General features: G+C 42.9%; 1 protein-coding gene across 6 annotated transcripts in view; it reads right to left on the bottom strand.

The window, feature by feature from the left end:
- inpp4b (inositol polyphosphate-4-phosphatase type II B) overlaps positions 1 to 24,169 on the bottom strand; it is a 152,969-nt gene that overhangs the window by 22,794 nt on the left and 106,006 nt on the right. For all 6 annotated transcript variants that reach the window (XM_029164323.2, XM_029164311.2, XM_029164316.3 and 3 more), the window contains 6 exons: positions 22,275 to 22,386; positions 19,547 to 19,613; positions 17,526 to 17,673; positions 12,345 to 12,475; positions 7,286 to 7,390; positions 4,578 to 4,686 (listed from right to left, as the gene is read on the bottom strand). In XM_029164323.2, the coding sequence (XP_029020156.1) occupies positions 4,578 to 4,686; positions 7,286 to 7,390; positions 12,345 to 12,475; positions 17,526 to 17,673; positions 19,547 to 19,613; positions 22,275 to 22,386 (672 nt within the window). The remainder of the gene's footprint in view (positions 1 to 4,577; positions 4,687 to 7,285; positions 7,391 to 12,344; positions 12,476 to 17,525; positions 17,674 to 19,546; positions 19,614 to 22,274; positions 22,387 to 24,169) is intronic.

Below are 24,169 nucleotides of genomic sequence, written 5' to 3'. Positions count from 1 at the left end.
AATAGTGGAACAGCGGCAGATAACTGAGACTTTAGTTCAGGTCCCATTTCACACTAGCTCACTTTATAACTAACTTTATGGACCTGTAACTAAATGCACAAACTGTTGTTTCTGATGTTTTGCTGATGTGCACACACATCCAACAGCACAAGAAAATGAGTCACCTTAATACTACAGAGTACAGTTTAATATTGAGTTTATAATCTCTAACTTGTAGGTTTCAGCAATTTGCTTTTAACTAATTGAGTCCCTATAAAGCTATCTGGATGTGTCGGGTCTGCCTTCCATGTAAAGGCTTTAATTTGTGTTAGACTATTAGTGGGATAACTACATGTTCATTGCACAGACGGGACTGTGGAGCCTTTTCTACACGTGCAGTAAATGTTACTTATGGCTGTGATGAACAGCTTAACGTACAACTCTAGAGGAGAATCACGACTGGTCATATAACTGAGCTGCTTAAATTTAAGACTACGGTGATGGCAAAGAGACCCAACAATTAGAGAATTTGTGGCTCACATCCAGTTTAATTACAGTAATTTTTAGTTTAGAGGCTACACAAACTCAGTTTTGTTCCTTGTTTCACAAAAGTGGCAATAAAAAAAATCCAACTCCTAGGTTTCCTGCATCATCACAAAAAAACAGACTGCTGGACCTGCCACATTTAAAAAAAATGAATGTATTCATTTAGCTTCTGAGTCAAATTTGGGCCACACAACATTTGAACTTTTGCCATGTCCTGTGAGAGAATAGTGCTGCACTTTCCTTTTGGCTCCTCCAGACTCCAGAGAACAACGTCAGACATCACTGCAGGGAGAGTAATGCTTTCAGAAAGAATAGCTGCCAGAGGCTCACACATAATATATGATGTATTCTTCCTAACACCACCTGATATCCATTGTGCCCCAGGTCGCCTGCGTGTGCTGCCACTCCCTGCACACAGTAGCGCATTGTGTGCCCAATGTTTCTCACCTGCAGTTTCCCACAGACACTGCCTGTCTGTATGTGGGGCACCTAAACCTACATGTATGTGGAGACTCCATTTTACTAACATACTGCTTACCAGCCAGAAAAGTCACCACTGCAAGTGTATCCAGGATGACTTTCCTCCCTGGTTTTCTTGAATGATTAATAGGAATTAGCTATAACAGTAATGAGAGCAAAGAAACTGTTGGGCCCAGTGGCCTAATTAAGCCAGCATCTCCAGCGAACGGTTAATTAATAGTAGACAGGAAATGAATGAGGAGCTTGTGGCCTGATGCTGACGGCTAGCAGGAGTAAAAAGCAGCTACATCAGCAGAGAGCCCTGCAGCACCAAAGTGTGACAGGACACTGGAACCCTCTTCTTACACCAGGCCACTGCCACATGGCCGCAGTTAAAGCATATAGCCTGCTATAGATTTAGCTGAAAGACCTGAGTTCAATCCAAATCTTTTAACTGTAGTGCCCCTCTGATGTTGACTCATCCGATGGGCAGCGAGCTCACATCACTCCTCAGTCTAACAGCCAGCACTTTACTCAGTGATTCAGTCGCAAGCTAGAAACCCTGATCTGAGACCAGACAAGTCTCAAGGCTAATGCCAGTGTACCTCTAAATCAACCCGCAACCTGGAGCAGGCTGACTCCAAAGCAGGCGAAGCACTAACAAGCTGCTGTCAACCAGCACGGAGCATCGGTCCCTGCCAATTTGCTGTCCCTCAAAAACCAACCCAGCGCTCCTCTGAGCAACTTCCCTGCTAGACAACATGCAGCCAGTCACATTGAATCTGAACATCAGGCCCCAGAGACAATATTAAGTGTGCGTAACGTAGTTATAACCACTGCCTGTGTCCCAGAAATGTGTCATTTGGCAGTTCTGCTTGACCAGGAGGCCTTTCTAAATAACGCTCCCTCCATTCTGTCGGCCTCAGCAAAGAGAAGCCGCAGACACGGTACAGAGAGGAGCTACAGTACGGCACAGCTGATCCTCCAGGACAGCGCAAAAACAGACGTCTGTCTGATATTCTGTGGGAAATTACCTCTAATTCAATCCAATACACCATTTCTGCTGCAATAAATTCTAGGTTATAATTTCTTGATTTTGGTCCTCTTCTCTTTAAACTGAGCTGCAACAAAACCCAGGACCCACGTGACCTGAACAATCAACGTGTACTATAGAGGAATTATAGTCTTTGTGACAGCAGCTTAAAGTAGAAAGGCAGAGTTGCTGTACAGTATTGAATTAGACTCTGTGTAAGTGAGCCTATTATGTTTCTGTCTGAGTTTTGATGAACACAATCACCAGTTAGGAAACAAAACCTAAAACATTCAAAATCCACTGCGTTTGTCTCAAAACAAAACATACACTGCATCATTATGTAGAGCAGCAGGAACTTTCAAGGGAGGCTAATAATGAAAGATTAGACCATTTCAGCAAATCCTCAGCTGCTTCCACGAGGTTCAATTATAAACGGATAAAAATCCAGTGACTTTTAAAACAGCCATTTAAGAGGGACTGCATGAATTAATGAAAGATAAATGCTCCTACGCTGTGTGTGCATGTGCGGGGCTTCTGAAGGAATACCAAGTGCAGGTATTGATTAAACTCTTCCCTCATGCCCATCCTGAGAGATGAACTACATTGCATACGCTGGTCTTTGCCAAGTTTAGCCAATGCAGGTTTTAATGGATTTGGAAAGAAGCCCCCCTCCTTTCTCTTGGACTGTCCAGAGAACAAGGATGAATAGCTCTTTTATTGCTCTCCTGGTAACACCTCTGTGCTCAGGTTTTTTCTCAGCCACACTCCTTTTCCATCTTCTCTTTGATGAATTAATATCACATTGAATAGCCAAGTCTCACATCTCACCGATTGTTCCCTTTTTAATCAAATGTGATTACAAAAGGTTCCTTCTGAAAGACGAGGAGACACACTGGGAGAAGGAGAATGAGTGTGTGTGGGCACACACCTAGATCTCTGCAGAAATAGGCTGACTTGCTGTGCAATTAAGTCACTCGCGAACTGGACAACTGCACTTCACATTCACAACAAAAGACCTCAGGTCCTTCTGGGCTAAGTATTTGGTGAGATGTTTGATGCTTGCATGAGTTTAAGGCAGTACTGGGTCTGAGGTAAACATTCGTTACAATAACTGCCAGGAATTCACAGTTAACCTGACTTATTCATATTTCCTGACGATGACTGACAAATGACTGCACTCCAGGTCAGACTTGGATAAGGCTCAGCGCAGGCTGTAGTCAGTTAGTCGGGCGGAAAATTGGAAAATTTAAGCTACAGTGAGTCATTAGCTAAGTCAAATATGAAACAAAAAGCGCTGTCTCCCTGGAGAGTTTTCTCTAAAGTCTAATCTCTCGTTCAACCATTTCACTTCATTGGGTTCTCAAAAATATGCTAACCTTTATCATAGTTCCTGCAAGCAGATAAAACTGACCATCTTCAGCAAATTGACTTGTGCAATTTAGCGTTTCTTTATTTTTTTATTATCAGCATAGGCCCCAACTATTTTCCCATCAACTTATCCATTTTACAGCCACACCTCTCCCCTATCCATCCTGCGTTTCCTTCCTTCTTTCTTCTACTGCAAACCCTGTAACTAATTGGATCTGGCATGGTCTATAATGACTTTGCACTCTATGGGGAGCTTTGGGAAAAATCACCCTTCATTTCTTCTGGCATCAGTCAAGTGACCACATACTTCACTTCAGCAACATTTAACCAAACTCGGACAAAGACAGCCAGGTTACTGCTCAACTTGAATCGGACATTCTTCAGGAACGACGCCTCAGACTTCAGATACAATGACCTTTGAATGTGTACGTTTTTAATACAGCAATACAATTTTTAATACACACTTTTTCAACCCTGTCTGTTTGCAAAGCAAAGTGTGTTAGTGAAGAAAGAAACAGACACATTTTCCAATCAAGCAGCTTAACGACCAGAGCTTGAACTCAATCTAATACAAAAGCCATGATGAGAGAATTGTTGTGTATCAATGAGACCAGAGTGAGCAAAGGATCATCATTTACTGATCATTGCAGTGCACTTTGTGGAGTCCTCTTCCTATTAACAGCTGTGCAGACTCTCTTATTATTATGGCCACTGACGATGTCAGAGATGCTTCCAACTCCTTGCACCACAGTTGTGGTTTGAATTTGACTGCAGCTTATGAGTGAACTCCAGCTGTCAGCTGGGTAGTTGTCTAGAAAAACATGTGGCTCTGCGGTTAGCACACAACTTCAAGGCAAGACGGAGGGTTGGGAAAAGAAAGAGTGCAGAGAGCCTTCTGACTCAACACACCTTTTCCATCATGCCTGTTGCCTCCAGTCAAATTGAGCTGTCAGAGCCAGTGGAGTTCCAGTTTAAATTCAGTACTGCCCGGCTGTAAGTAACTGTATGGGGCTCTGAAAATCAAGTCCATGGGGCAGGGGCAAATGTGTCTGTCACTACCAAGTTAAAGTCTTTTGTCAATACAAGCCTGTTTCCACCTCAGCGTGTGTCCTGTATTAAATCACCCCTGCGTCTTCTAAGCACCGTGCCTTCATGCTGCAGCAGTTTAGGACGGATGCTTTTCCTACTGTACCTCTTTTTCTCTGCCTCATATCTGCTGAGGAGACGCTGCAGACCGCCACACTTGAAGCCCTGGATGTGGGCTGCGGGGGCACCAACGGTGACGATGTCGTAGCATGCGTCTGTAAAGAGATTAGAGGGGAAAGGTTTCAGAACACTGTGCATTGGAGGACCTTGAGGTGCAAAGATGAGTGAGTTTGTCAATTAAACAGGAAAAACAACATTTCACTGTAAAAGTCATGCAATGTGTTAAAGAGGGATATACAAGCACACAAACCCAGGTATCACAGTACACTGCGTGGCCATTCTCATTGTTTTTAGACAAACACGCTGCCTGTGCTGCTTCTTAAAGCTCCAGGCAACATTGTAATGTAGCTCTGGTCCCATGTTGAACCGCAAGGACGGTCAATGTCGCAGCGCTGCGCTCCAATTTGCACGGCGCTGAAGTAAATAAACACCTCGCCGACGGCTCGGTGGCCACAGAGGTGCTTACGACGAGCCTTGTTTTGAATGAGTAATGGATGAACCTGACAATTAAATCACAAAAACAGGAGGGCGAAAACAAGTGGACAGGGGATTATGATGGGGAATATTTTAGAGCCAGGTCAGTTAATGAACACTGCTGGGAAGGTAACGACGCAAAGCTTTGTCCGTAGGAAAACACTGCTTGAAAAATGGTTGAAGGTAGGAATTAATGATACAACACAGCTCCGAGTGTTGCCACAGCGATGTGAATGATGCGTCCAGCAGCCTCCGTGTTCCAACACCACCACAACACACCAATGGTGATGTGACGGCCGGGCTCTGCGACTACCCGCTGATGCTTCCCTTAATTACCCTCACGCCGACCCACAGGGCTCCCCGTCCACCACGCGTTGGGCCCTCAGAGTTTTCACATGTCCAAGTTCCCCTAATTAGTTCCCACACAGCAGAATCACACTGAAATGCTACGATGGGTTTCAGAGCATCAAGTACAATAGCCAATTTGTGTGTGATTTGCCTGCTCGTCCTCTCAAACCTTCTTTTAATAAATCAACAGCAGAACGAGGCCAAGAGGACTGTTGCTTTCTGATAGAGTAAATGAATGGTGACAATCAGGGTGAGTGGCGAGAATTTATACTTAGCCCATTCAACATTAACAATGGCACTGCATCCTTTTGCTCGACCCAAATGACAACTGAACAAGGATTCCCGTTTAGCTTTGTAAAGCTGAGCTTATTAGTCTGGAAGTATTTTGCAGCTGTCATTTTAGAGACAGAAGACAGCGATTCCAAACAAAACAAATTCATGCTGGTCCGAGCTCAAAGTGTTTTTTTCCCCTCGGTTTCCTTTTCGTGCAGGATTATCAATACACAAATGAAAACAAACTGTTTGTGTTGTTGGGTGGATAGCGTAGTCAAACTCACAGAAATGCATCACTTGAGAAAATCAAACAGAGCAATGCAGCAATTGACTTTGGCTGGAAACTGAAACTCAGCTCCATTAGGGAGCAGGTTCTAATGGTTCCTATGTGACTGATTGCAATCATTCAATCCATGTTTTCCCTTTTTAATCGAACAAAATGTGCAACTTAATAGCAACTCACTATCAGAGGAGGTCGTTAGAGCAAATTAACACTAGCCAGATGCAGTGTGCAGACTGAAGCTTCATTCTCCGTCTAACCAGTCACATCAGTTTTTATCAGTAATTAAATCTTCATTTTTTTCCATAAACACCTACTGTAGCCTGTAGACCTTACTAGGCCAAAACCCCCTGCTGGTGGTTTACTGCTTCTGCATAGAGGACCTGGGGGACGTATCCAGACATCTGTCCATGTTGCTTTTTTATGAAGATGCACTAGTGACTCTGACCATCATTGCTGCTGTAGGTATTAAATCCAACACGAATGGGGACTAATGCCTGTTTTAGTTAACTAGTCACGATTCAGGCTGTTTAATTAACTCTCTTTGACTGGTTAACAGTGTATTATAGTGGGGTGTATTTAACACGCATATCAAAGGTAAAACAGCAACTACTTGGAACTGAGTCAAGGTGAACTGGGCCCACAGCGTTATTATCATTGTGTCTATCAACTGATGAATGTCTCTAAGACTTGTCTCAGCTTCATCTTTCCCTTGTCTTCCTTGACAGCAGCGGCACCGTATGATGACTTGATTTCACTCATTTTATCCGTCAACCCTGATGTTTTCCCTGAAAGAACCACAGTTTATGTCAGGGTTTGTCTGTCTCTAACCTTCCATCAATCATACTACATCGCTGAAACGAAGCCAACTCGCAGATAGCGAGGCAGCAATTAGTTGCTTTAATACACTGAGAAAGTTCCAGGGCGATACCAGACTCTGGCAGCCAGAGAGCAGCGGCAGAGGAGGCAGCCTAGTGGTCCGCTCTGGAAAAACGCATTGGGCTTAATTAGCGTTTTGTCTATCTGTCCAAGGCCAAGTTAGATCTCACCTTTTAGCCGGGGCGATGACCTAGAAACACTGTGTGCATTCACTGAGTATTTCTGACAGATGGAGAAGTCGGGCACAGAAAGACACCAGTAGGTGACAGTCACAGCAGCTCCAGCTTATATAACATGACAAACAGTACATTGGTGACGCTCTATCTTACGGGAACAACCTATTCAGGTCAAATCGCTCTCCTCTACTGGACCAAGCTGCTTTTGAGGAAAGAACATAGGGACATCTACAGTAGGTCACGTCTGAGATAATACTGCTTTACCTGTTTTTCTGGGGCACGTCACCCTCATCCTCTGAGTGTGCAAGTTTATTGGGATGAACTCCAGAGACTTCTGGGCTTTGCAACAGCTTGGTTTGAATGATTGACCTAAAAAGAAACAAAAACAGCAAAAGCATATGTCACATTGTCACAACAAAACAGAGCTGGTGGAGTTTTGAAAGTTCTTAGTGCTCCAACAAGCTCCCATCTGCTACTTCTATGCCATGATCGTCAACATCACTGCTTTCGCATTTGATTATCCTCTTTGATGATGTGATTTGGTAAATGAACAGATTAGCAAACATCAGATACCAAATGGAACCGCTGTTAAAATGTTTTTTAAAATTAGTTTTTTCCAATAAAAGAAAAGTTTATTGTAATGACTTGCAATCTATTTAATGAACTATTAAGGAAGGACGAAGATAAGATATACTGTAGCATCAAAGTAAATTGACTTACGTAAATGAAAGGCTGCAGATGAAACTGCAGTTCAGGTTCTTGGACTTTAAATTAATAATAAACAATAATAAATCACTTTTTTAACTTAGTCTCTAGTAAGTGGCTTTTTATTAAATGAATACTTTTAGAATAACCTTGATAAAAAACATTTCGTGTACAACTAAAATTAACCAGCTTTTTTCCGCATGCATTTCTTTACGCATAAAAAAGTAATACACAAAAAATATTCTGTTAATGTATTAGGGTTATGATTAAAACACACACATACTGTATAACCCATGATTTAGATAAGAAATGTATTAATTACAGTTCATCAAGCGTCTCAAAAGTAGTGATGTGCAGCTAAATCCTTTAAGCATGGGATTGCGCGGCCTTTACTCTGCTTAGACATCCAATTAAAATATTCTGCCAATGATACTCTTTGTTTGTGGCTTACAGTTAAGCTAGGAATCACAATCTGACACTCGTGCTGGCTGCCAAACTCCTAAATATGTAAATAGCCTTGATGAGCCTCTTTGAAATGAGGATAAGCGTTTAAAAACAATCATGCAACAGAGGGAATTTTAAAAGATGTAATTCACCTTAAACGGCAAAGTTAATCAGGACAGGCCCATTAGAGCAAATGGAAAAGGTGCAGCACAAGATTTCATTAACTAGGTTGATTAACCTATTATAGACATAAAATAATTAAAGTTTCCAACCATTTACTATGCATTTACTACAGTATGTACAGTAGTGTTGGACATACACACAGTATTATACTGTACCCTGATTACACAGCACTGACAGACAATATGCTTGTTGACTGCTGACCATATTTTTTGCAGTCTGCTGAGGAGCAGCTTCACGCTTCTTATTGCTGGTGCACATCTGTCTGTCGTGCTTTGGAACGCTTATTTGTTTTATCAAGAGCGGAGTTATGCACACAAATTGATTATCAACTCTAAGGGAAACAAGCCAAAATACTGAGCAGACTCCACTCAGCTCCAGTTTGACGGAAAGTCTGTGTTCACCAAAAATGGGGATTAGGAAATCTGTTACTTGCCACAGATGTTTACCATTATTTAGCAGGTCGGCCACGGTTGAAAACACATTCATGGCATCTTCTGTGATCTATATAATTTATAAAAACAGCTGACTGAAGCTGAAACGTGTTACATCAGAAATGGATGACACTTATGACTCAGCTGAGGCAAAAAGCAATGTTTGCTTATTATTTTCAAGTGAAAATCAATCATACAGTAAGAGGTGGCAACGTGTTACCGCAGCTCATGGAGGTGCAAAAACCTTCCAACAAACACTGACTGTAAAATGTGTCAATAGGACATAATGAAAACCGAAGGGAAGGATTCACCACACAAATGGGCATACGAGGAGACTAAACGCACAGAGGACTGATAAACACTAAATAATGTGTAATTACCTGTGTAGCAAATAACAGTGACACGCTCACAACACTTCTAAATCATGGTTGCTGACACACACACTGTACAAAACACTGTAGCAAAAAAAGTCTTGACCTATATATTGTACTGTGCAGATTTCCTGTCTTCGCTGCACCTCAACACATTTCCGTACAAGGAGGAGCTGTTTCCGAAGGCTAATATTTACGTCAATGGCTAAGCTGTCATCCCTCTTCAGTGGCTTTGAGCTGACGACGGTGGAGCTCTGGGGACCAGGCTAATCGAGCTGGTGACAGTTGTAGGTTAGATGAATTAGCCATATCACATTCCCATCTGTTTGCCCAGGTGGGCCGCCTATGAGACAGAAGGGCTGCATGCCAGCAGGACGGACCAACATCTGGTCAGTATCTCTTCTTTTAATCTCCCCTGTCATTTCCTTGCTCTTAGACATTTTTTGTACTGCTTTGATTCCTTCAGAAGACAGGCAACTGATATCTTATGCTTTCAGAAACATCTGCCTGGGTGCCTGAGGACAAGCTGAGAAAAAAATAAACAGAAGATCACAAACAGCAGCAGCCAGCACTGGAAAAACAGTGGTTTGTAAGTGAGGTCTGTCGGATCAGTGTAGACCTGTTAAAGCGTGTTAAGGGTTTCATCTTCATGGGTCTGCGGCACTGGCAGCCTAGCAGGCTATTTTCTGATCAATTCACAGTTAGATATGTTGTAGACATAGGAGATGTGGGCACATGCTGTGCGAGCAGTGGAGTCAGACTGCAAGAAGTGGGAATTAGAAAAGTCAGCCATGTCTAACAGTTCAAACCTTCGAAAACTTCTATCCAATAAACGCCGTTTGGTCGTCATTTTAAGCTGTTCTCTCTGACAGAGTTAGTTTTCATCTTAACTGGAGTAGCATGAATAACCTGGAGAGTATTATGCGGAGGCAACACAATCTATATATATATATATGTATATATATATTACAATGAAAGTAAGCTGTACAACTACATATATTTGTTTTGTATATTTTATTTGCACGACTTTGAGCCTCTGTCTGCACTTAGACCATAAGGAAAGTTAAGAGCGACTGCCGGTTCTGTGCAGAGATGTGCAGCAGGTTCAGAAAAGCCCAACACTCATGGCATCATGACAGCACCTTTAATTCCCGTCTGGTAAACAATGGATGTAGGCATGATTCATTTATGAGTGCAGCAGTTATTAGAGCATCTGAAGTGTTCACTGAGGTCAGCTCATCATTAAAAATAGATAAAATAGAATCAGTGAGGGCGCTGAACCTGAAGATGGGGACTCAACAGTCCCACAAGGCTGCTTCCTCCTGTTTTTCTACTGTCTGCACTCTCTCAATCTCTGTTTGTATCCGTAGCAGAAAGGAGAAACAGCATCAGAACCACAAACAATGAGGAAACCAGACATTCTCCTTTGTGCATCTACTGTATAAGTGCATTGGAGTCAACCTCTAATTCGAATAATCCAATAAATAGAAGAATCCTATTAAAAGGGATATGCAAACCCAGCTACATTAAAAATGTAATAAAAAATATATTACTACCTCTATGTGAATAATCTGCTACTAAATACTTTGGTCAACACATACTAGATGATGCAGAGTACACACTGACCAGCCACTTTATTACAGACTGTACTGTATACCTGTCCAGAAACAGCCGTGCAAGTGCATTGTATTATAAGATATTTAAAATGAATTAACATTTTGATGTGAACATTGAGAAAGTAATATTATAAATCAGAACTTTTTATTGCACTGTGGTGTGCATACCAGTAGAAGTGAGAACAGTGAGAATGAACTTTTGTGTCACTGCCCTTCCTTCCCCCCCAGTTGTCACTACTCGTTTAGATTTAGTAATTACCTTTTCATATCCTTGTCTCCCCTGTCTCTGCACACCCACTGGTCTTCACTCCACCTCCTCCACTTTCTTTTTGTTTCTACTCTCCTTCCTTTTACAAAATCGTTGTAGTTATCAATTATTAATCTGCAGCAGTTTGCCCACCAAGCTTGCTCAGTGCGGTCTGTCATCCTGTTAGGCTAATACAGGACTTGATTAGGGTGGTGAGCTGAGCAAATCCACTCTGTATATTGCAGCATCTGGGCCAACAAAGGACTTGTCAGTAACTATAATGACCTATGCCACATTATCTGCTTTCTTCGCCCTCAACCTCCCCCCTCAGAGCCCAGGCAGAGGCTTAACCATCACTTCTTATCAGCTGGGCAAAGCAACAAGCAGCAGACACAAATATCTCATTATGGTGATGAGAGAAAAATTCATCTCCAGTGGCCCAGGATATGTCAGCAAACAAAGATATTTATATAAAAAGATTAAGAAGACAAAATGAATGAATCAAATCCAGGGTATTTAATTAGTTCATAAGATTTTTGTCTATTCTGTTAATCATTTGAGTCTTAATGTAAGTGAATTGTACTGTATGTATATTTACTGTTCATGTATAGCATTATTTATTCATTATGGAATACATTCCTAAAAATCACATGCAGACGTTGTATTTTGAAATGACTTGCACTTGTTTGCAAATGCCAGAGATTTGCTTCACCTTCCGTACAGAATATGCACCATGAACACAGTCTGGCAACAAACTGAGGAGTTTCATGGGCACACACATTTCAGCTGCCCCTGATGAAACCTGAGTTGCTATGGAAACTCTCTGACAGCACGCAGATAAATGAACCAACTTCTTACTAAGCTTTCCATAGACACAAATCACCCAGAATCCATCTATCAACTCCGCCCTTTTTGGGTTTACCCTGACATGTCTGGGGCCATTGCGGTGTTTTGAGCTATAATGAGGTTATAACTGAATCAATGTAGGACAGGTCAGGCCTGACTGCAGACATTATATACCTCAGACCTTTAATTCCTTTCGCTGTATTTAGGGACCACATACTGTATTACAGTAAGTGCCTACTTTTAGCACTACCAACACGAAAGCAACACATTTTAATTTCACATCTAAAAGAAGCTGGTTAATTATTAAGCAGTGCCAGTGGCAGCCTGCAGCCCAGTTACTTTGCTTTAGTTTTTCAGACTACATATTTCTACACAGTTTGTTTGTATAATTTGCAGTAAATTATCTGTGGATGCTTGTACATAAATGCATTTGTGGACTCAGCTATGTTCCTCAGAAGTGGGCGCCTGTAGAAGTCATACCTGTAACCTTGTCCAGTTCAGCCAAAGTCTCCTGGTAGGAGCTGATGGTTTCCCCATATCGTGTCATTACCTCCTTCCTTAAGTTGTCCCAGTGAGGAGACAGCTCCCCCAGCTCCCTCAGATCCTGCACCCTGCAGATACATACAGACGGATGACAACCTTTATAATGGAAATGTAAGAGTTCAGTGATAGACTTTCAGAATCTTCTATGATTGATGTTCCGTGTTAGCCTCTGTGTCCTTTATAAAGTTAACTTAAGCAGGATCGAGAGTGAAATTCATTTAAGAGTGATAACGTACATAAACTCTACTACTGTATATAGTCTGGGTCATGTTTACCTCCTCAAATTATTGACACATATTTTTAGAAAAATTTTACAATTACAATGTGTTACAATTACAATTCATATGTTTTGTATAGTTTAAGCTGTAAATGAAAGCCTGCGTGTGCAAATGTACTGTCTAACTTTGAAATGGGGAACAATTGCCTAAATATATAATGAAGTAGTTACTTCTGTTTTGTAGTTCAACTGTGGAGTGTCAGGAAGTGATGGCTTCTCAAGGCCATTTCCTGGTTTCCTTCAGTTATTTTTAGATTACTTTTATATGTTTTCCAATACACAACAGAGGGTGAGGAAAGTGATGCCGCAGAGCGACGGGGGTGTGAGAGGGTGGGGTTAACAGGAGTCAAGGTCAGAGCGCCCCAGTAGCTGAATGGCTACGGAACATGCCACGTAAATGCACTGTGTCTTTTTCCATTGTAGCTCGGAGTCCTGTTGCATGTCACACGTCTCTGCCGCCCACCTTCAGTGTCTAGATCATTGAGTAACAGCAAAATGACAAAGAGTTTGCCACTACACTGGGAGATGAATGGCTCTCATGCTGGGTATGGTATTGTAACACAATGAAATAAACACACACGTTTCACTGTTAGACAATATATTATTATTGGATTCATAAGTTCCTAAATTGAGCCAGCGGCAAACTTTACAATGAAGTATTGATTTCTGCTGAGTTTTTTTTCCATTGTAATTTAGATAAATAGATTCTTTAAAAACTGAACATAGGCAGCAGATAAATCCGACATTTGCAAACAATGCAGTGATAAAATATGCAGCTTTCAATCCCCGCTAACAAAACACTGATTTGGCTGCCAAACAAATGGCAGCACACACAGATCCCTCGGCTCTTTCTAGTTCTAAAGAAACCTGCAGCTGGAAACAACCTCTAGGCAGAAAGGCGCCACATGCTGGGCCACTGTGCCGACACGCTCTGCAGGTGGTTGTAAGTAAGTTATGCTCATGGCATAAGAAGATAGGCAGGAGGCTTCCCAACAAAGTAGTACATTCTAGATTACCACCAGCAAAGGAAGTTCACAGCACCATGGTCAGCAGCGCAGACATGCTTGTGGTTTTGAAGGAAGCGTTTATTTTTGGCTTGTAATTAGTGCTTGGAACCATTCTTAATTATAGAGGGATTAAAACTGAGAAAGCCGATACACATGTTTATTTAAAAGCTGTTGTGCACAATAATCTGCATAAATCACTGCGTCTGAAAAGTTCTGCATGGGAAATAAAAATAAAGTTACAGACTTTTGAATGTCAAAAGCTACTATGATAAAATAATCAGTGCTGTGATGCGCACTGCAGCACTGAGGTGGACTCCTCAGCTGTTAGGGTCTCAGCACAGCCCACATGACAGAGTGGACCTACTAGAAACCCTGAATTCAATTAAATATATTGTTTTCAGTAAAAAAAAACTTGACATGGCCCCTAATAACATAAAGGTGCAATTTTAACCAATCACTGGCAGTGTTCTCTGCTGTGCTGGTTTATACAGCGCATGTTACATGGTCCTAGATTGTTCTTTAGCAGATTGCAGCCATTCACAATAACCTGTTTCCTGTGATTACACCTCTCACCCACTGCTATTTGTTCTGCAGTGTCAAACCGCACTATTGTCTCCTGAGAGATCTGGGAGCGGTATTATGTGTTGGGAAGGCTGAATGGAGAACAAGGTGGATGATCCCGGCGTAAAAAGGTCAACTAATACTGTAGATTACAGATAAATGTAGCTTTTGCATGTACCATAAAAGGCTTTCATTAGTAAGTAAGAGGCAGTGATTCACTATGAACGTAGTGCAGACTGTGTAATTGCATGCATTTAAACAAAAGGCGCCATGTTAGTGTGTCATCCAGCAGGAGACAGTGGAATAGTACGTAGAGTTTAGAAGGCTCAACTCAGTTACTGTAAGTTGTTGTGATTTGGTGCAATGTAAAAACCTGAATAGAATTACTGTATTGAGGTTTTTACATTGCACCAAATCATAACAAAAGGCCAGAGACAGTTCTCAACATAACCAGTCAACAACTTACAAAATGTGTTTTTTTTAGAATTATACAGTAAACACATACAGTACCACTCCAGAAAGCACTAGGCAGATTTACGAACATCTTCGATTTTTTACCCCAGGCGCCTGGAGTGAGTACGTGCTCACTGTGCTTGTGTGGATCTGCTCACGTGCTGAGGTTTCCTCTGCCAATAGAGAGAACGGTTGTCCAGCATGAACTGACATTGGCTCCTGCTTGTCGTGACCCTTTAACAGTTAACTACCTACAGCTACAGTAATGGGTCGCTGAGTGATATTACGAATAACATTATTTACACATGTAGTCCACAAAATGAACGTACCACTGGCTGTACTGTCAGTAATTAACATAGCATGGGGTAGTTTAGCTGAGATGTGCCTGTTTAGTACAGTAGCTAATAATTAAATACAGTAAAAAATAAAAAATAAAAACGAAAGTAATTTGAAAACAATGGATGCCACTTAGAAAACTGTATCATACAGTGTGAGAGAGGAAGAAACAGAGGGAAGGAAGTACAGTAAAAATATATGTAAAAAAAATAAATGATTGGATTGGATTGTAAAGGCATGCGGCGGCTAATGAAGTTTAGTGATCTAATGTGACTACAACATACTATAACACACATTAGAAAGTGAAGCCAGCAGTGTGGTAAAATTTACTTGATCAGTTAACTAGTAATCAATATTTTTCCTGAAGAGCAATGATGTGTCATCTGGTCATCTTTATTTCATGGAGCGTTATAGGGCCTGTTCAATTTAATCACGGAGGGCTTTATGTGCTGGGTCAATAAAACCTGCGTGACAGGACTGAAAAGCTAAACTTACACAACGCGTGCAGCAAAACAGCTCCATCTAAAACACAGCTGTTAATGAGGTCCATACTGCAAAGAAGGAGATGATACCTGATACCATAAGACACTCTATACTGCACAGCCACTGATGCTAAGTAACGTACAAAGAAGAGCCATGATGTTTTACCTTAATGAGAAACCAGACAAGTCTTAATGAATGGGCTTTAACTCCATCTACATATGCATTCATTATCTTTTCACTGGAGGAGCGGAGGAGCATCAGCCGCTTCGCAGACGTAGATTAGAGCGCGAATGTAGACATCAAAGCGAACAAACACAGGGAAGAAAGATCTTAGATTATCTTCGAGTGGTGAAGCAGAGTAAGCCACCCACCATCCGCTGCCGCACTCACAAGTTTGCAGCACAAACTGATCATTAAAAACGCCGAGCCCGCACCCGTGCGACGCCCTGGCAGGAGAAGCTGGAGTAAATGGAAAAGCGCTGTGGAGAAAGACAACATCTCAAGGGGATTAAATGAGAGGTGCTTACAGGAACGAGCCGGAGATATGGTTCACATACTTATTAATAAACAAACACTGTATACGCTAGTCAGCTGTATTATACAGATAAGACATTTAATAAATATTCTATAATTGTCTTCTAAATTTAGCTGTGATTAAATCTTCCGTTTTAGAAGGCGGGTTGGTGATGCTCACAGTGCTGTATACTGTACTGCATGTGGGAACCATGATCTGAGCTTATGAACAGATTGCAGCACATCTGTCTGACAAGTTAACTGATATTAAAGCCTGTCCAGTCAAATGGGCATTGACTGCTCTGCGACTGTTTCCATCTGAGACGTTTACGGTGAAACGAGACTGACAGTTTACAGCAGATGCGCAACGACAACAACAACGACAACAGGTTTGCCTGCATCCAGGTCCGTTCAGCGTCTTTAATCCTTAGTGCGTCTTAAACGCCACCTGAAGCTGCGTGTGGGTATATGTAATTCATCTGTGTGTGAGCTGGAAGAGGCGGTTGCCATGGACAACAGGTCAGCTGAGAAAAGATCTGTCTGGACAAACGCTGGTCAAGCCTCAGGGAACAGACTCCATGATCTACTTGCAGATGCGCATCACCTCTTTGTCCTCAACCTGTGGACTCAGGGTTGACCCCATTAGACGTTCAATGCATCTTATCTTCACTGTTCACTGTTATTACTGTTCTGTTCAAACACAATTTTTATCATATCAGACTCGTTATAATCTCAAAGTTAAATGCAGAGGTGCGTGCGGCAGGCTGGTCCCGGCCTCTTTAGGCTGCTGCAAACTACAGTCTCTAAAACTGCAAACTGTTGTATTACAAAGCACCGTGCTGTATTTCGGCTTTTCTTTATTTGTTGTGCGACTCCAACCTGACTCGCAGGACAGTGTTTGTACTTGTCTTTCTGGCGTGGGCAATAACACCCCCCCAACCTCTGCCTGCTGCCCCCCGCGTTCTTTCCCTGCATTTAAATGCAGTGTGGCTAAACAAAGCCCAGGGTAACTGCTTTTACTCTGACCGACCATTGTGCTGAAAAATTCTCACACTGCGCGCAACATGAAATCAGAGCGCAGCCGCTCCTGGCGTGACGCCAATTATCGACAGACCTCTTTATTAAAACTAAGTGAGTTTGTTTGGCTGCGCTGCGAGCAGACACCAGACGCACCGCTGTTTTTGTTTCTGATAAAATAGATGCTCCAGAACTATTTGATGTCCTGAGAATCGGTGAACCTGTGGTATTCGCTCATAATTGCACTTTCTAACAGTCAGCACATGTTTGCCTTCTTCTGAGGTGACAAACAGACCGCCAACAAACTATCTCCACATTTACACTATGTGAAGCTTTGCAGGTAAAAAGCTTGTCTAGAAGTGAGCATAATGAGATTAAACCCTAACTGGGTCTTACTTCTGTTCTGCTCTTTACTAGCTTGTTGATTCCTGCACAAACAATAGCAGCGGCAGTGATTCCAGAGGGGCTTACCTGCTCATGTCCTCCTGAATATACAGAGACAGCAGCTGCGTGGGGACCGTGAAGGACAACGTACACTCCTCCATTTGTTCCCGCACAAGCATCCACTTGGTGTCCACCGTTTGGAACCTGTACACCTTGCATACTGGGTTCTTGAACACTACGGCGACAAAGACAAGGTACGGGAGAATCATCTGACATAGCAAGAAATACATCTTGTTCTCATCAAAGACATTTCTAACTAAAAATAAATAAAACCAGGATCTAAAAGCCCTTCGACGGCTGCCAGCCCCAAGGACGACTCAGTCCGGAACTCTTTAAAAGTCACAAGGTATGAACCTCAAATTCAATTCTATAATCAATAACTGTCTGCCATAGATAAGACATTTCCCATCTTCTAAGGCCTTTTCCTGCTCTTTACATCTCACTGCTAACATTACAAACCAGATCTTGTCCTGTTAGTCTTTACCTTAATATTTTCACTTCATTTTTAATTGCTCGTTTATTTCACAACAGTTGGTCAAAGAGAGTTGAATCATTCCATAACTCTGCTTTGTAATCCAGCCAATCCAAGTCTACCATTAGAACGGACTCTAATTCAACAGTATCGTCAGACCTGCGAAGTGCGGGGAAAGGAAAACAGCGCTAATGCTCTTATCTGCATGCTGGCAGCAGAGGGCAAAACGCTGGGTGCCTTCAACAGTGTTTACTACTGCTCTGCGTTTCCAGCGCTGCAGTCAAAAATTAAGGCATTCAATAAGTTGGAGTTGAAGCACCTGGGGTGAGATGCTGACAATTTTGCCGCAGGCAGGCGAGCATATTCGGCACAAGGAAAAGGTCTGTGCTTGAATTGAAAAGTGGGGACTACATTTCAGCTCCCGCTGACGGTACAATGAACATTTTGCTAACTGACCTTCCTCTGGCAAAGCCATCTAACTGTCTCAGTGACTAATCCTGGTGCTCCCACATCATGTCCATCATAATGCAGATGACTGCATGCATATGCTAAATCTATTAACTCAATATCATTCATAAGGTTTGTCGTTCTTGCATTTTCCCTTTATTTGCTGCCTATACAATGTGTAATCCAAAAACATTTCCTGTTCAGTATGTTGCTTAATATCAAAGCATTCAAACATTTTATTAGATTGAATTAATTGAAACACATTTTCATTGTGAATAAAAACCTTCAAATACACATTTGAAGCTAATTAAGCTTTCGAGAAGTGTGTTGTTCATATTAATGATGATTAATGGCTAAGGTTGGCCTCAGAATCACCCCAGAAAGGATTCATTAGTGCATCCAAAATAAAGAGAATATACAGACGTTGTTGGCAGGAAGTGCAACGGATGACAAATATAAATGGGCAGTAAGGAATACGCAACCTGAAAAGAAGGAGCAATAGGGGATTAACTTCTGAACTCCCCATGCCACCGGATAAGAGGACTTCTCCTGACATGCTGCGTATCGCCCCACCCGCTGCGCGCTCATTTTAAAGGTAATAAAAGTAGAACACTAAATTGCATTACTCAATCCGGCGCAGTCTGCGTGGGGTGGGGATGGGGGTGGGGGGCTTTGTTTTGACAGGCTGCAGATGTGCACCTGCAAACACGGCTGCAGTTTAGCAGCTAGCTAATCACAGTAGAAACACTAAGTGGCAATGACACCGTGACAACAGGTGTGGGGTTGCTAGGCAGCGAGGGGGGGGGGGGGGGGGGGGGGGCTGGGCTGGATAAAAGATGACTAAATACTGTATGTGAAGCAAACAACTGCAAAAGATGAATAAAGACACTCGTTAAGATTAACATAAGAGTCTCTTCTCCCCTCATCAGTGAAAGAACTAACTATGTTTCCACTAATTTAGTTACTTTGAGCACAGCTTAGTTTATTGACAGAATGACATTAAAACCAAATGCAAGATACAGTAGCAGGACAAAAGTGAAATTTGAAGTACTTTGTTGTGTGTTCTGTGATTGCCCTGCTGTTGAGCACTGGATGGTAAAATTACAGATAAACAGGTAGTGAATCATACCTGGGCCTGTCAGCGGGTTATTGTCTCTATCGACGGCATGGGACGCAGATTCACAAACCAAGGGGCACTAGAAAAGAAAAGAACCGAAGACAATTTGAACAAAATTGCAACAAATATACTTTTTTTTGGAACAATAGCAGTAATAGTAGCAGCAATAATCATGCAAGGACCTGGAGTGCTTATAAGAATATAATGGAGATAACCACACACTTAAGCCTGTGGCGTCTAAGACATTTCAAGACCAAAAAGTAAGAAGTTTAAACCAAAAACGCATGTTTACATTGGAACATATGTTCTATATCTCTCTCGTAAGTAAGTGGACATTCTGTGCATTTCATACTTTCACATTTGGTTGATTCTGGTTTGAACTCAAAGGCTACTGAGGTACGGTATCTGTGCGCTGCGTTTACAGTATTTAAACGTAACCACACACTGCTGCTGCACCGCTCCCCTTCAGTTCACGTGTTCCAGCCATGTTTCACGTCTGCCGTCACTTCAATCAGCGACATCGCAGCAGGTGACAGCTGAAGGGAAGCCCGCTGTGATTTCACTGATTGGGTGCGAGGTCGGTCATTCAGCACCGCTGTCGTTTCATACAGTAGTTTCCTCCTGTGATAGTCAGGTTCAAATACCTACGCAGCAACATATAGTACAATACAGACCAATGTCAGGTTACAACAACAAGCAATGTCGAACAAAAAACAAGTGGAACCATGTTCTGCTCCACGTCTGCTGTTATTTACCTGATTTTACCAATTACCTGATTTAGGCAAATAAGCCCCCTCCCTTTTACTATTTTTAGCGATGCTGGGAATTTTTCCCTAAAAACACAGGCCATGCCACTGGTTGTAGACTATGCTTGACTGATAAACACAATGCATTTATGGTTGGTGTAACTAAGTAGACTACTAAGTATTACTGTACTAAGTAGAAAAGACAGAATGAAAGAATCCTAATAAGAAAAACTACTGTATACTTCTTTGTGTAGACTTTGCCACTAATAAAACGTGAACACATACTGTGCATCCACATTCACCCCAGTGGGTCCTGCTAACTGAGACACTTTCAATTGCCTGTTGAGCCATTAAGTTTGGGCCTCCTTGTCAAAACCTTACTGACAACTAACAATCTTTCCCAGTCGCTGTGTGTCAGCCCTGCCCTGTTTGATGAACCATTTAACACAGTGAGACAGCCGAACCTGTCCCCAGAAAAGGACTTTAATGACTGCTAGGAACAATCCATCACCTCTCCCAGCTCGGAAAGTGATTCTGAATAAACCTGACACCAACCCACACCAATTCCCCCAAACACGTGCGTGCGCACACACACACTCACACAAAAAGTCTTCATTGAAAACGTATCAGGAGATTACAGCAAATGTACATGCATGTTCTCGGATAATGAGGAGCATTAACGTTGAGCAGGTCCACAGCTGTGGAACGAGTTCCATTTTAATTGCAGGCGACGGACAGTGTATGTTTGATGGCTCTTTGATGACGAGAATTCGTAAAGAGCTGGGATCAAAGGTGAACGGAGTTGCTTTCTTGTTTGGCCTGACTGTTTTTGCTGGGTCAGTGGCGTATTCATGAGCAGCAGCTACCCAGGCAATGACAGGGAAGGATCAAACAAGTGCCTCCGCCCCTCCACAAACACACAAACACTCAGACTGCAGACAAATGTACCTTCAGGAGCGACATACACACAACTAAGGTAAATTGAAGGCGAACTTCCTGGCAGATAAGTGTTGAGTCTCAAGTGAGCCCTGCCTAATGTTTGTCATTTTCCTTGCCTCTTTCCTCCCCTCATCTTCAACAGAAACAACTCACACAAGGGGAAATGTGCTGTGACAACACACACACAGACATACACACACACACACACACGGGCCGACACATTCATCAAGGCGACATGGACAGATTGTCAGTGACACTCGGGAGCCTTGCAGGGGACCTCTCTGCACCAGCAACAGGGGTGGGCAGAAACAAAAAGCAGCCAGCCATGTACGAGCCCTCGGTCAATTATATAAGACAGTGATTCATGCACGCACACATGTACGCCTGCATGCATATACACACACAAACGGCAAATCAAGGCGACTGCAGGTCTCTGTGCGGCTCTGTAGAGCTGCGCTGTGGTTGAGAGTAAATCACAGTTCTCTCCTTTTATATATCAGACACGTCGTTAAAGCCCATTCTTCAGTCTGGAGCACTTGACTAGTGTCTCTGTAGCACACATTCACGTCACAAGTGGAAACGTATAAATAAGAAATTAAGCAAAATCACAGTACATACAACTTTACATCTGCTGTGGTGGCACCCCATTCAGACGGTTCAAACTATCAAGGAGAATGCTCTTCCTTTCTCTTCTCCTGCCATGAGTGTGAGTCACTTCAGCGCTGTAGGCCACGTGCGGTGCATGCGCTCAGAGCTGAGAAGGGCGCTGCTACCGTAGCTGCAGTGACACAGCCACGTCCAGGACACAGAGCGGTCAAACCAGCAAAGGGACCCACACACGCATCATCAGAAGGAGGAAGTGTCCGTTTCATTCGGCCCATATATGACACAGACGCAAAATGTGCTCACGGACAAAGCCGGTCCGTGCACACGCGTCCTGTATAATCCCCATTAGGCCTTACTTAACTCAATTTAATCTCATTGGAGGACTTGAGCAGCACTTTAATCTCGGCGCGAGGCTTGTGAAGCGCGGACGTGGCCTCCTGCTGCTTTACCTTCTGAGATGGTATGTCTGTGGTGATGTGGTCCACGTCAACTTCCTCCATCTCCCCCATCTTTAGACGACTCACCACCACCGTTCCAGCTGTGCACCCACCATCCGATGACCTAAAGGGGACACGAAGGCAGAAAGAGATGCATTTGGTACTAGCCTCTTCATTTGTTGTGTTAAATGATATTCCCTCCGACTCCCGAAGCCTCAGAAGTATTAATCTCTGTGTCGGGCCTCGATCTCTCCAAATCTAATGAGCTTATTTCCAGCCTTGAACAGATTTTAAAATTATTAAGCTGTTTAACTACAAAGTGGAATCAGGACATAGACGCTGGTGCTGCAGCGTTTTTGCAGGAGTCTGCATGCAGAATCAGGCTGTGCCTGCTCCAGTGGGAAGACGGGGATGAAGGAAGGAACATTTTGCATAACTCCTCAAACGAGCGGCTAATAACACAGGCTGTGCTTCCTGACAGATGCACTGTAGAACGGAAAATAGAGTTTATACAGAAAAAAGCTGGACTGACCACTTTGCCAATGATGGGGTCATGATTAAGGATGTTACAGAATATCTGAGGTATTGGCAAATAGACATGCCCTCTCAGATGAAGAGAAATGGGCATTGCATGAGCAAGTGTGATTACCTTAACAGACCCATCCCTAATCTGCTCAGTTCCACTCCAAGTACAGGAAATATTGAATGGTGTGTGCCAGCCAATGATCTTGGGAGACAGAGAAGGATGACACACGCCAGCTTGAAGAGGCGAAAATGCAAGAAGGGTGATGGAAGCAGAAAGGATGCTTTCAAGGCCAATCCATCTTGGTCGGATACAAGGAAGAAAATCTAATCGCACCCAAGAGAACAGGAGAGAGGGAAGAAGTGACACTGAGGAGAGGTAGAGAGGTGAATTGGGAGCACGAGGAAGGGGATGGGAGGGGGACGTGTCTCTGCGGTGGGACGTTGGGAGCTTCAGTTAGTGCCTAATGTTTTCCAGCAGTCCCCGAGCAGAGACAATAACATTGGTTGGTTTATAAATCTAATCACTGTCCCCTGCCAGACACCTGTCCCAGCGTTTACTCCTCTGCTCGTCTTCCTGTTTCCTCTCATTCCTCATCCCCATCATCTCTCTGCCGCTCCGTTTCCCCGTGCGACGCGCGGCGGAAGCCCGCTGAAACAAAGTCACCCTGACTTTGAACGAGCAGCGTGTACAAACAATGACCTACACATAATCAAGGAAATGGAGATTAACATGCATCGCGCTCGGTAATGGTCCTCCCTAGGTAAACCTCAGGGGTTACAGTGGCACGCTACTCTTTAGATTGCTCCCCCTCATTCCGCTAATGAAACCCCATTTAAACAAAGGGGAGGCTTATTTTGCTTGAAGATAAATGGTTTAAGCCTTTGAGAGGTGTTTTTTTTTTTTTTTTTTTTTTTTTTTTTTTGCAGACACATGAACTCAGCGCCTCTTCAAATACCATCTCCATATATCATTGTCTGCAAGGAAAAGAAAATATATTTTGTGCAGCTCATTTCAGAGGGCAAAGATGATTTGATTTAGCTGTGTCATCTCGCTGCCGGTTCACTGGACAGACTCTGCTGGAGCCGAGCCATGAAAAAGGCCAGAGGTGTTAACACGGTCTGACCCGACGCACCTTTGTTGGCGAAATCCATTCTTCCAGCCGGCACACGGGCTGACCTCGAATTAACTTTGAAGGTTTTGATGAGAGCCGGGGATGAGAAAGAAGCCTGTCTCCCCGCTCCTCTCCTCCCCCAGACCCCCCCCCCATTCCGTCTGTCGGAGCTGGCGTGGAAACAAATCTGCAGATTGTTCTTTGCCTGCAAGCCCATCTTTTTTTCCTTCCTTTAAATCTAATTGGCCCAGGATCTCTTTTATGACAACA

This window comes from Betta splendens, chromosome 1 (assembly GCF_900634795.4).
Source record: "Betta splendens chromosome 1, fBetSpl5.4, whole genome shotgun sequence".
Taxonomy (NCBI): Eukaryota; Metazoa; Chordata; class Actinopteri; order Anabantiformes; family Osphronemidae; genus Betta; species Betta splendens.
Note: the sequence above shows the minus strand (reverse complement) of the source record. Positions and strands in the feature narration are given on the sequence as shown.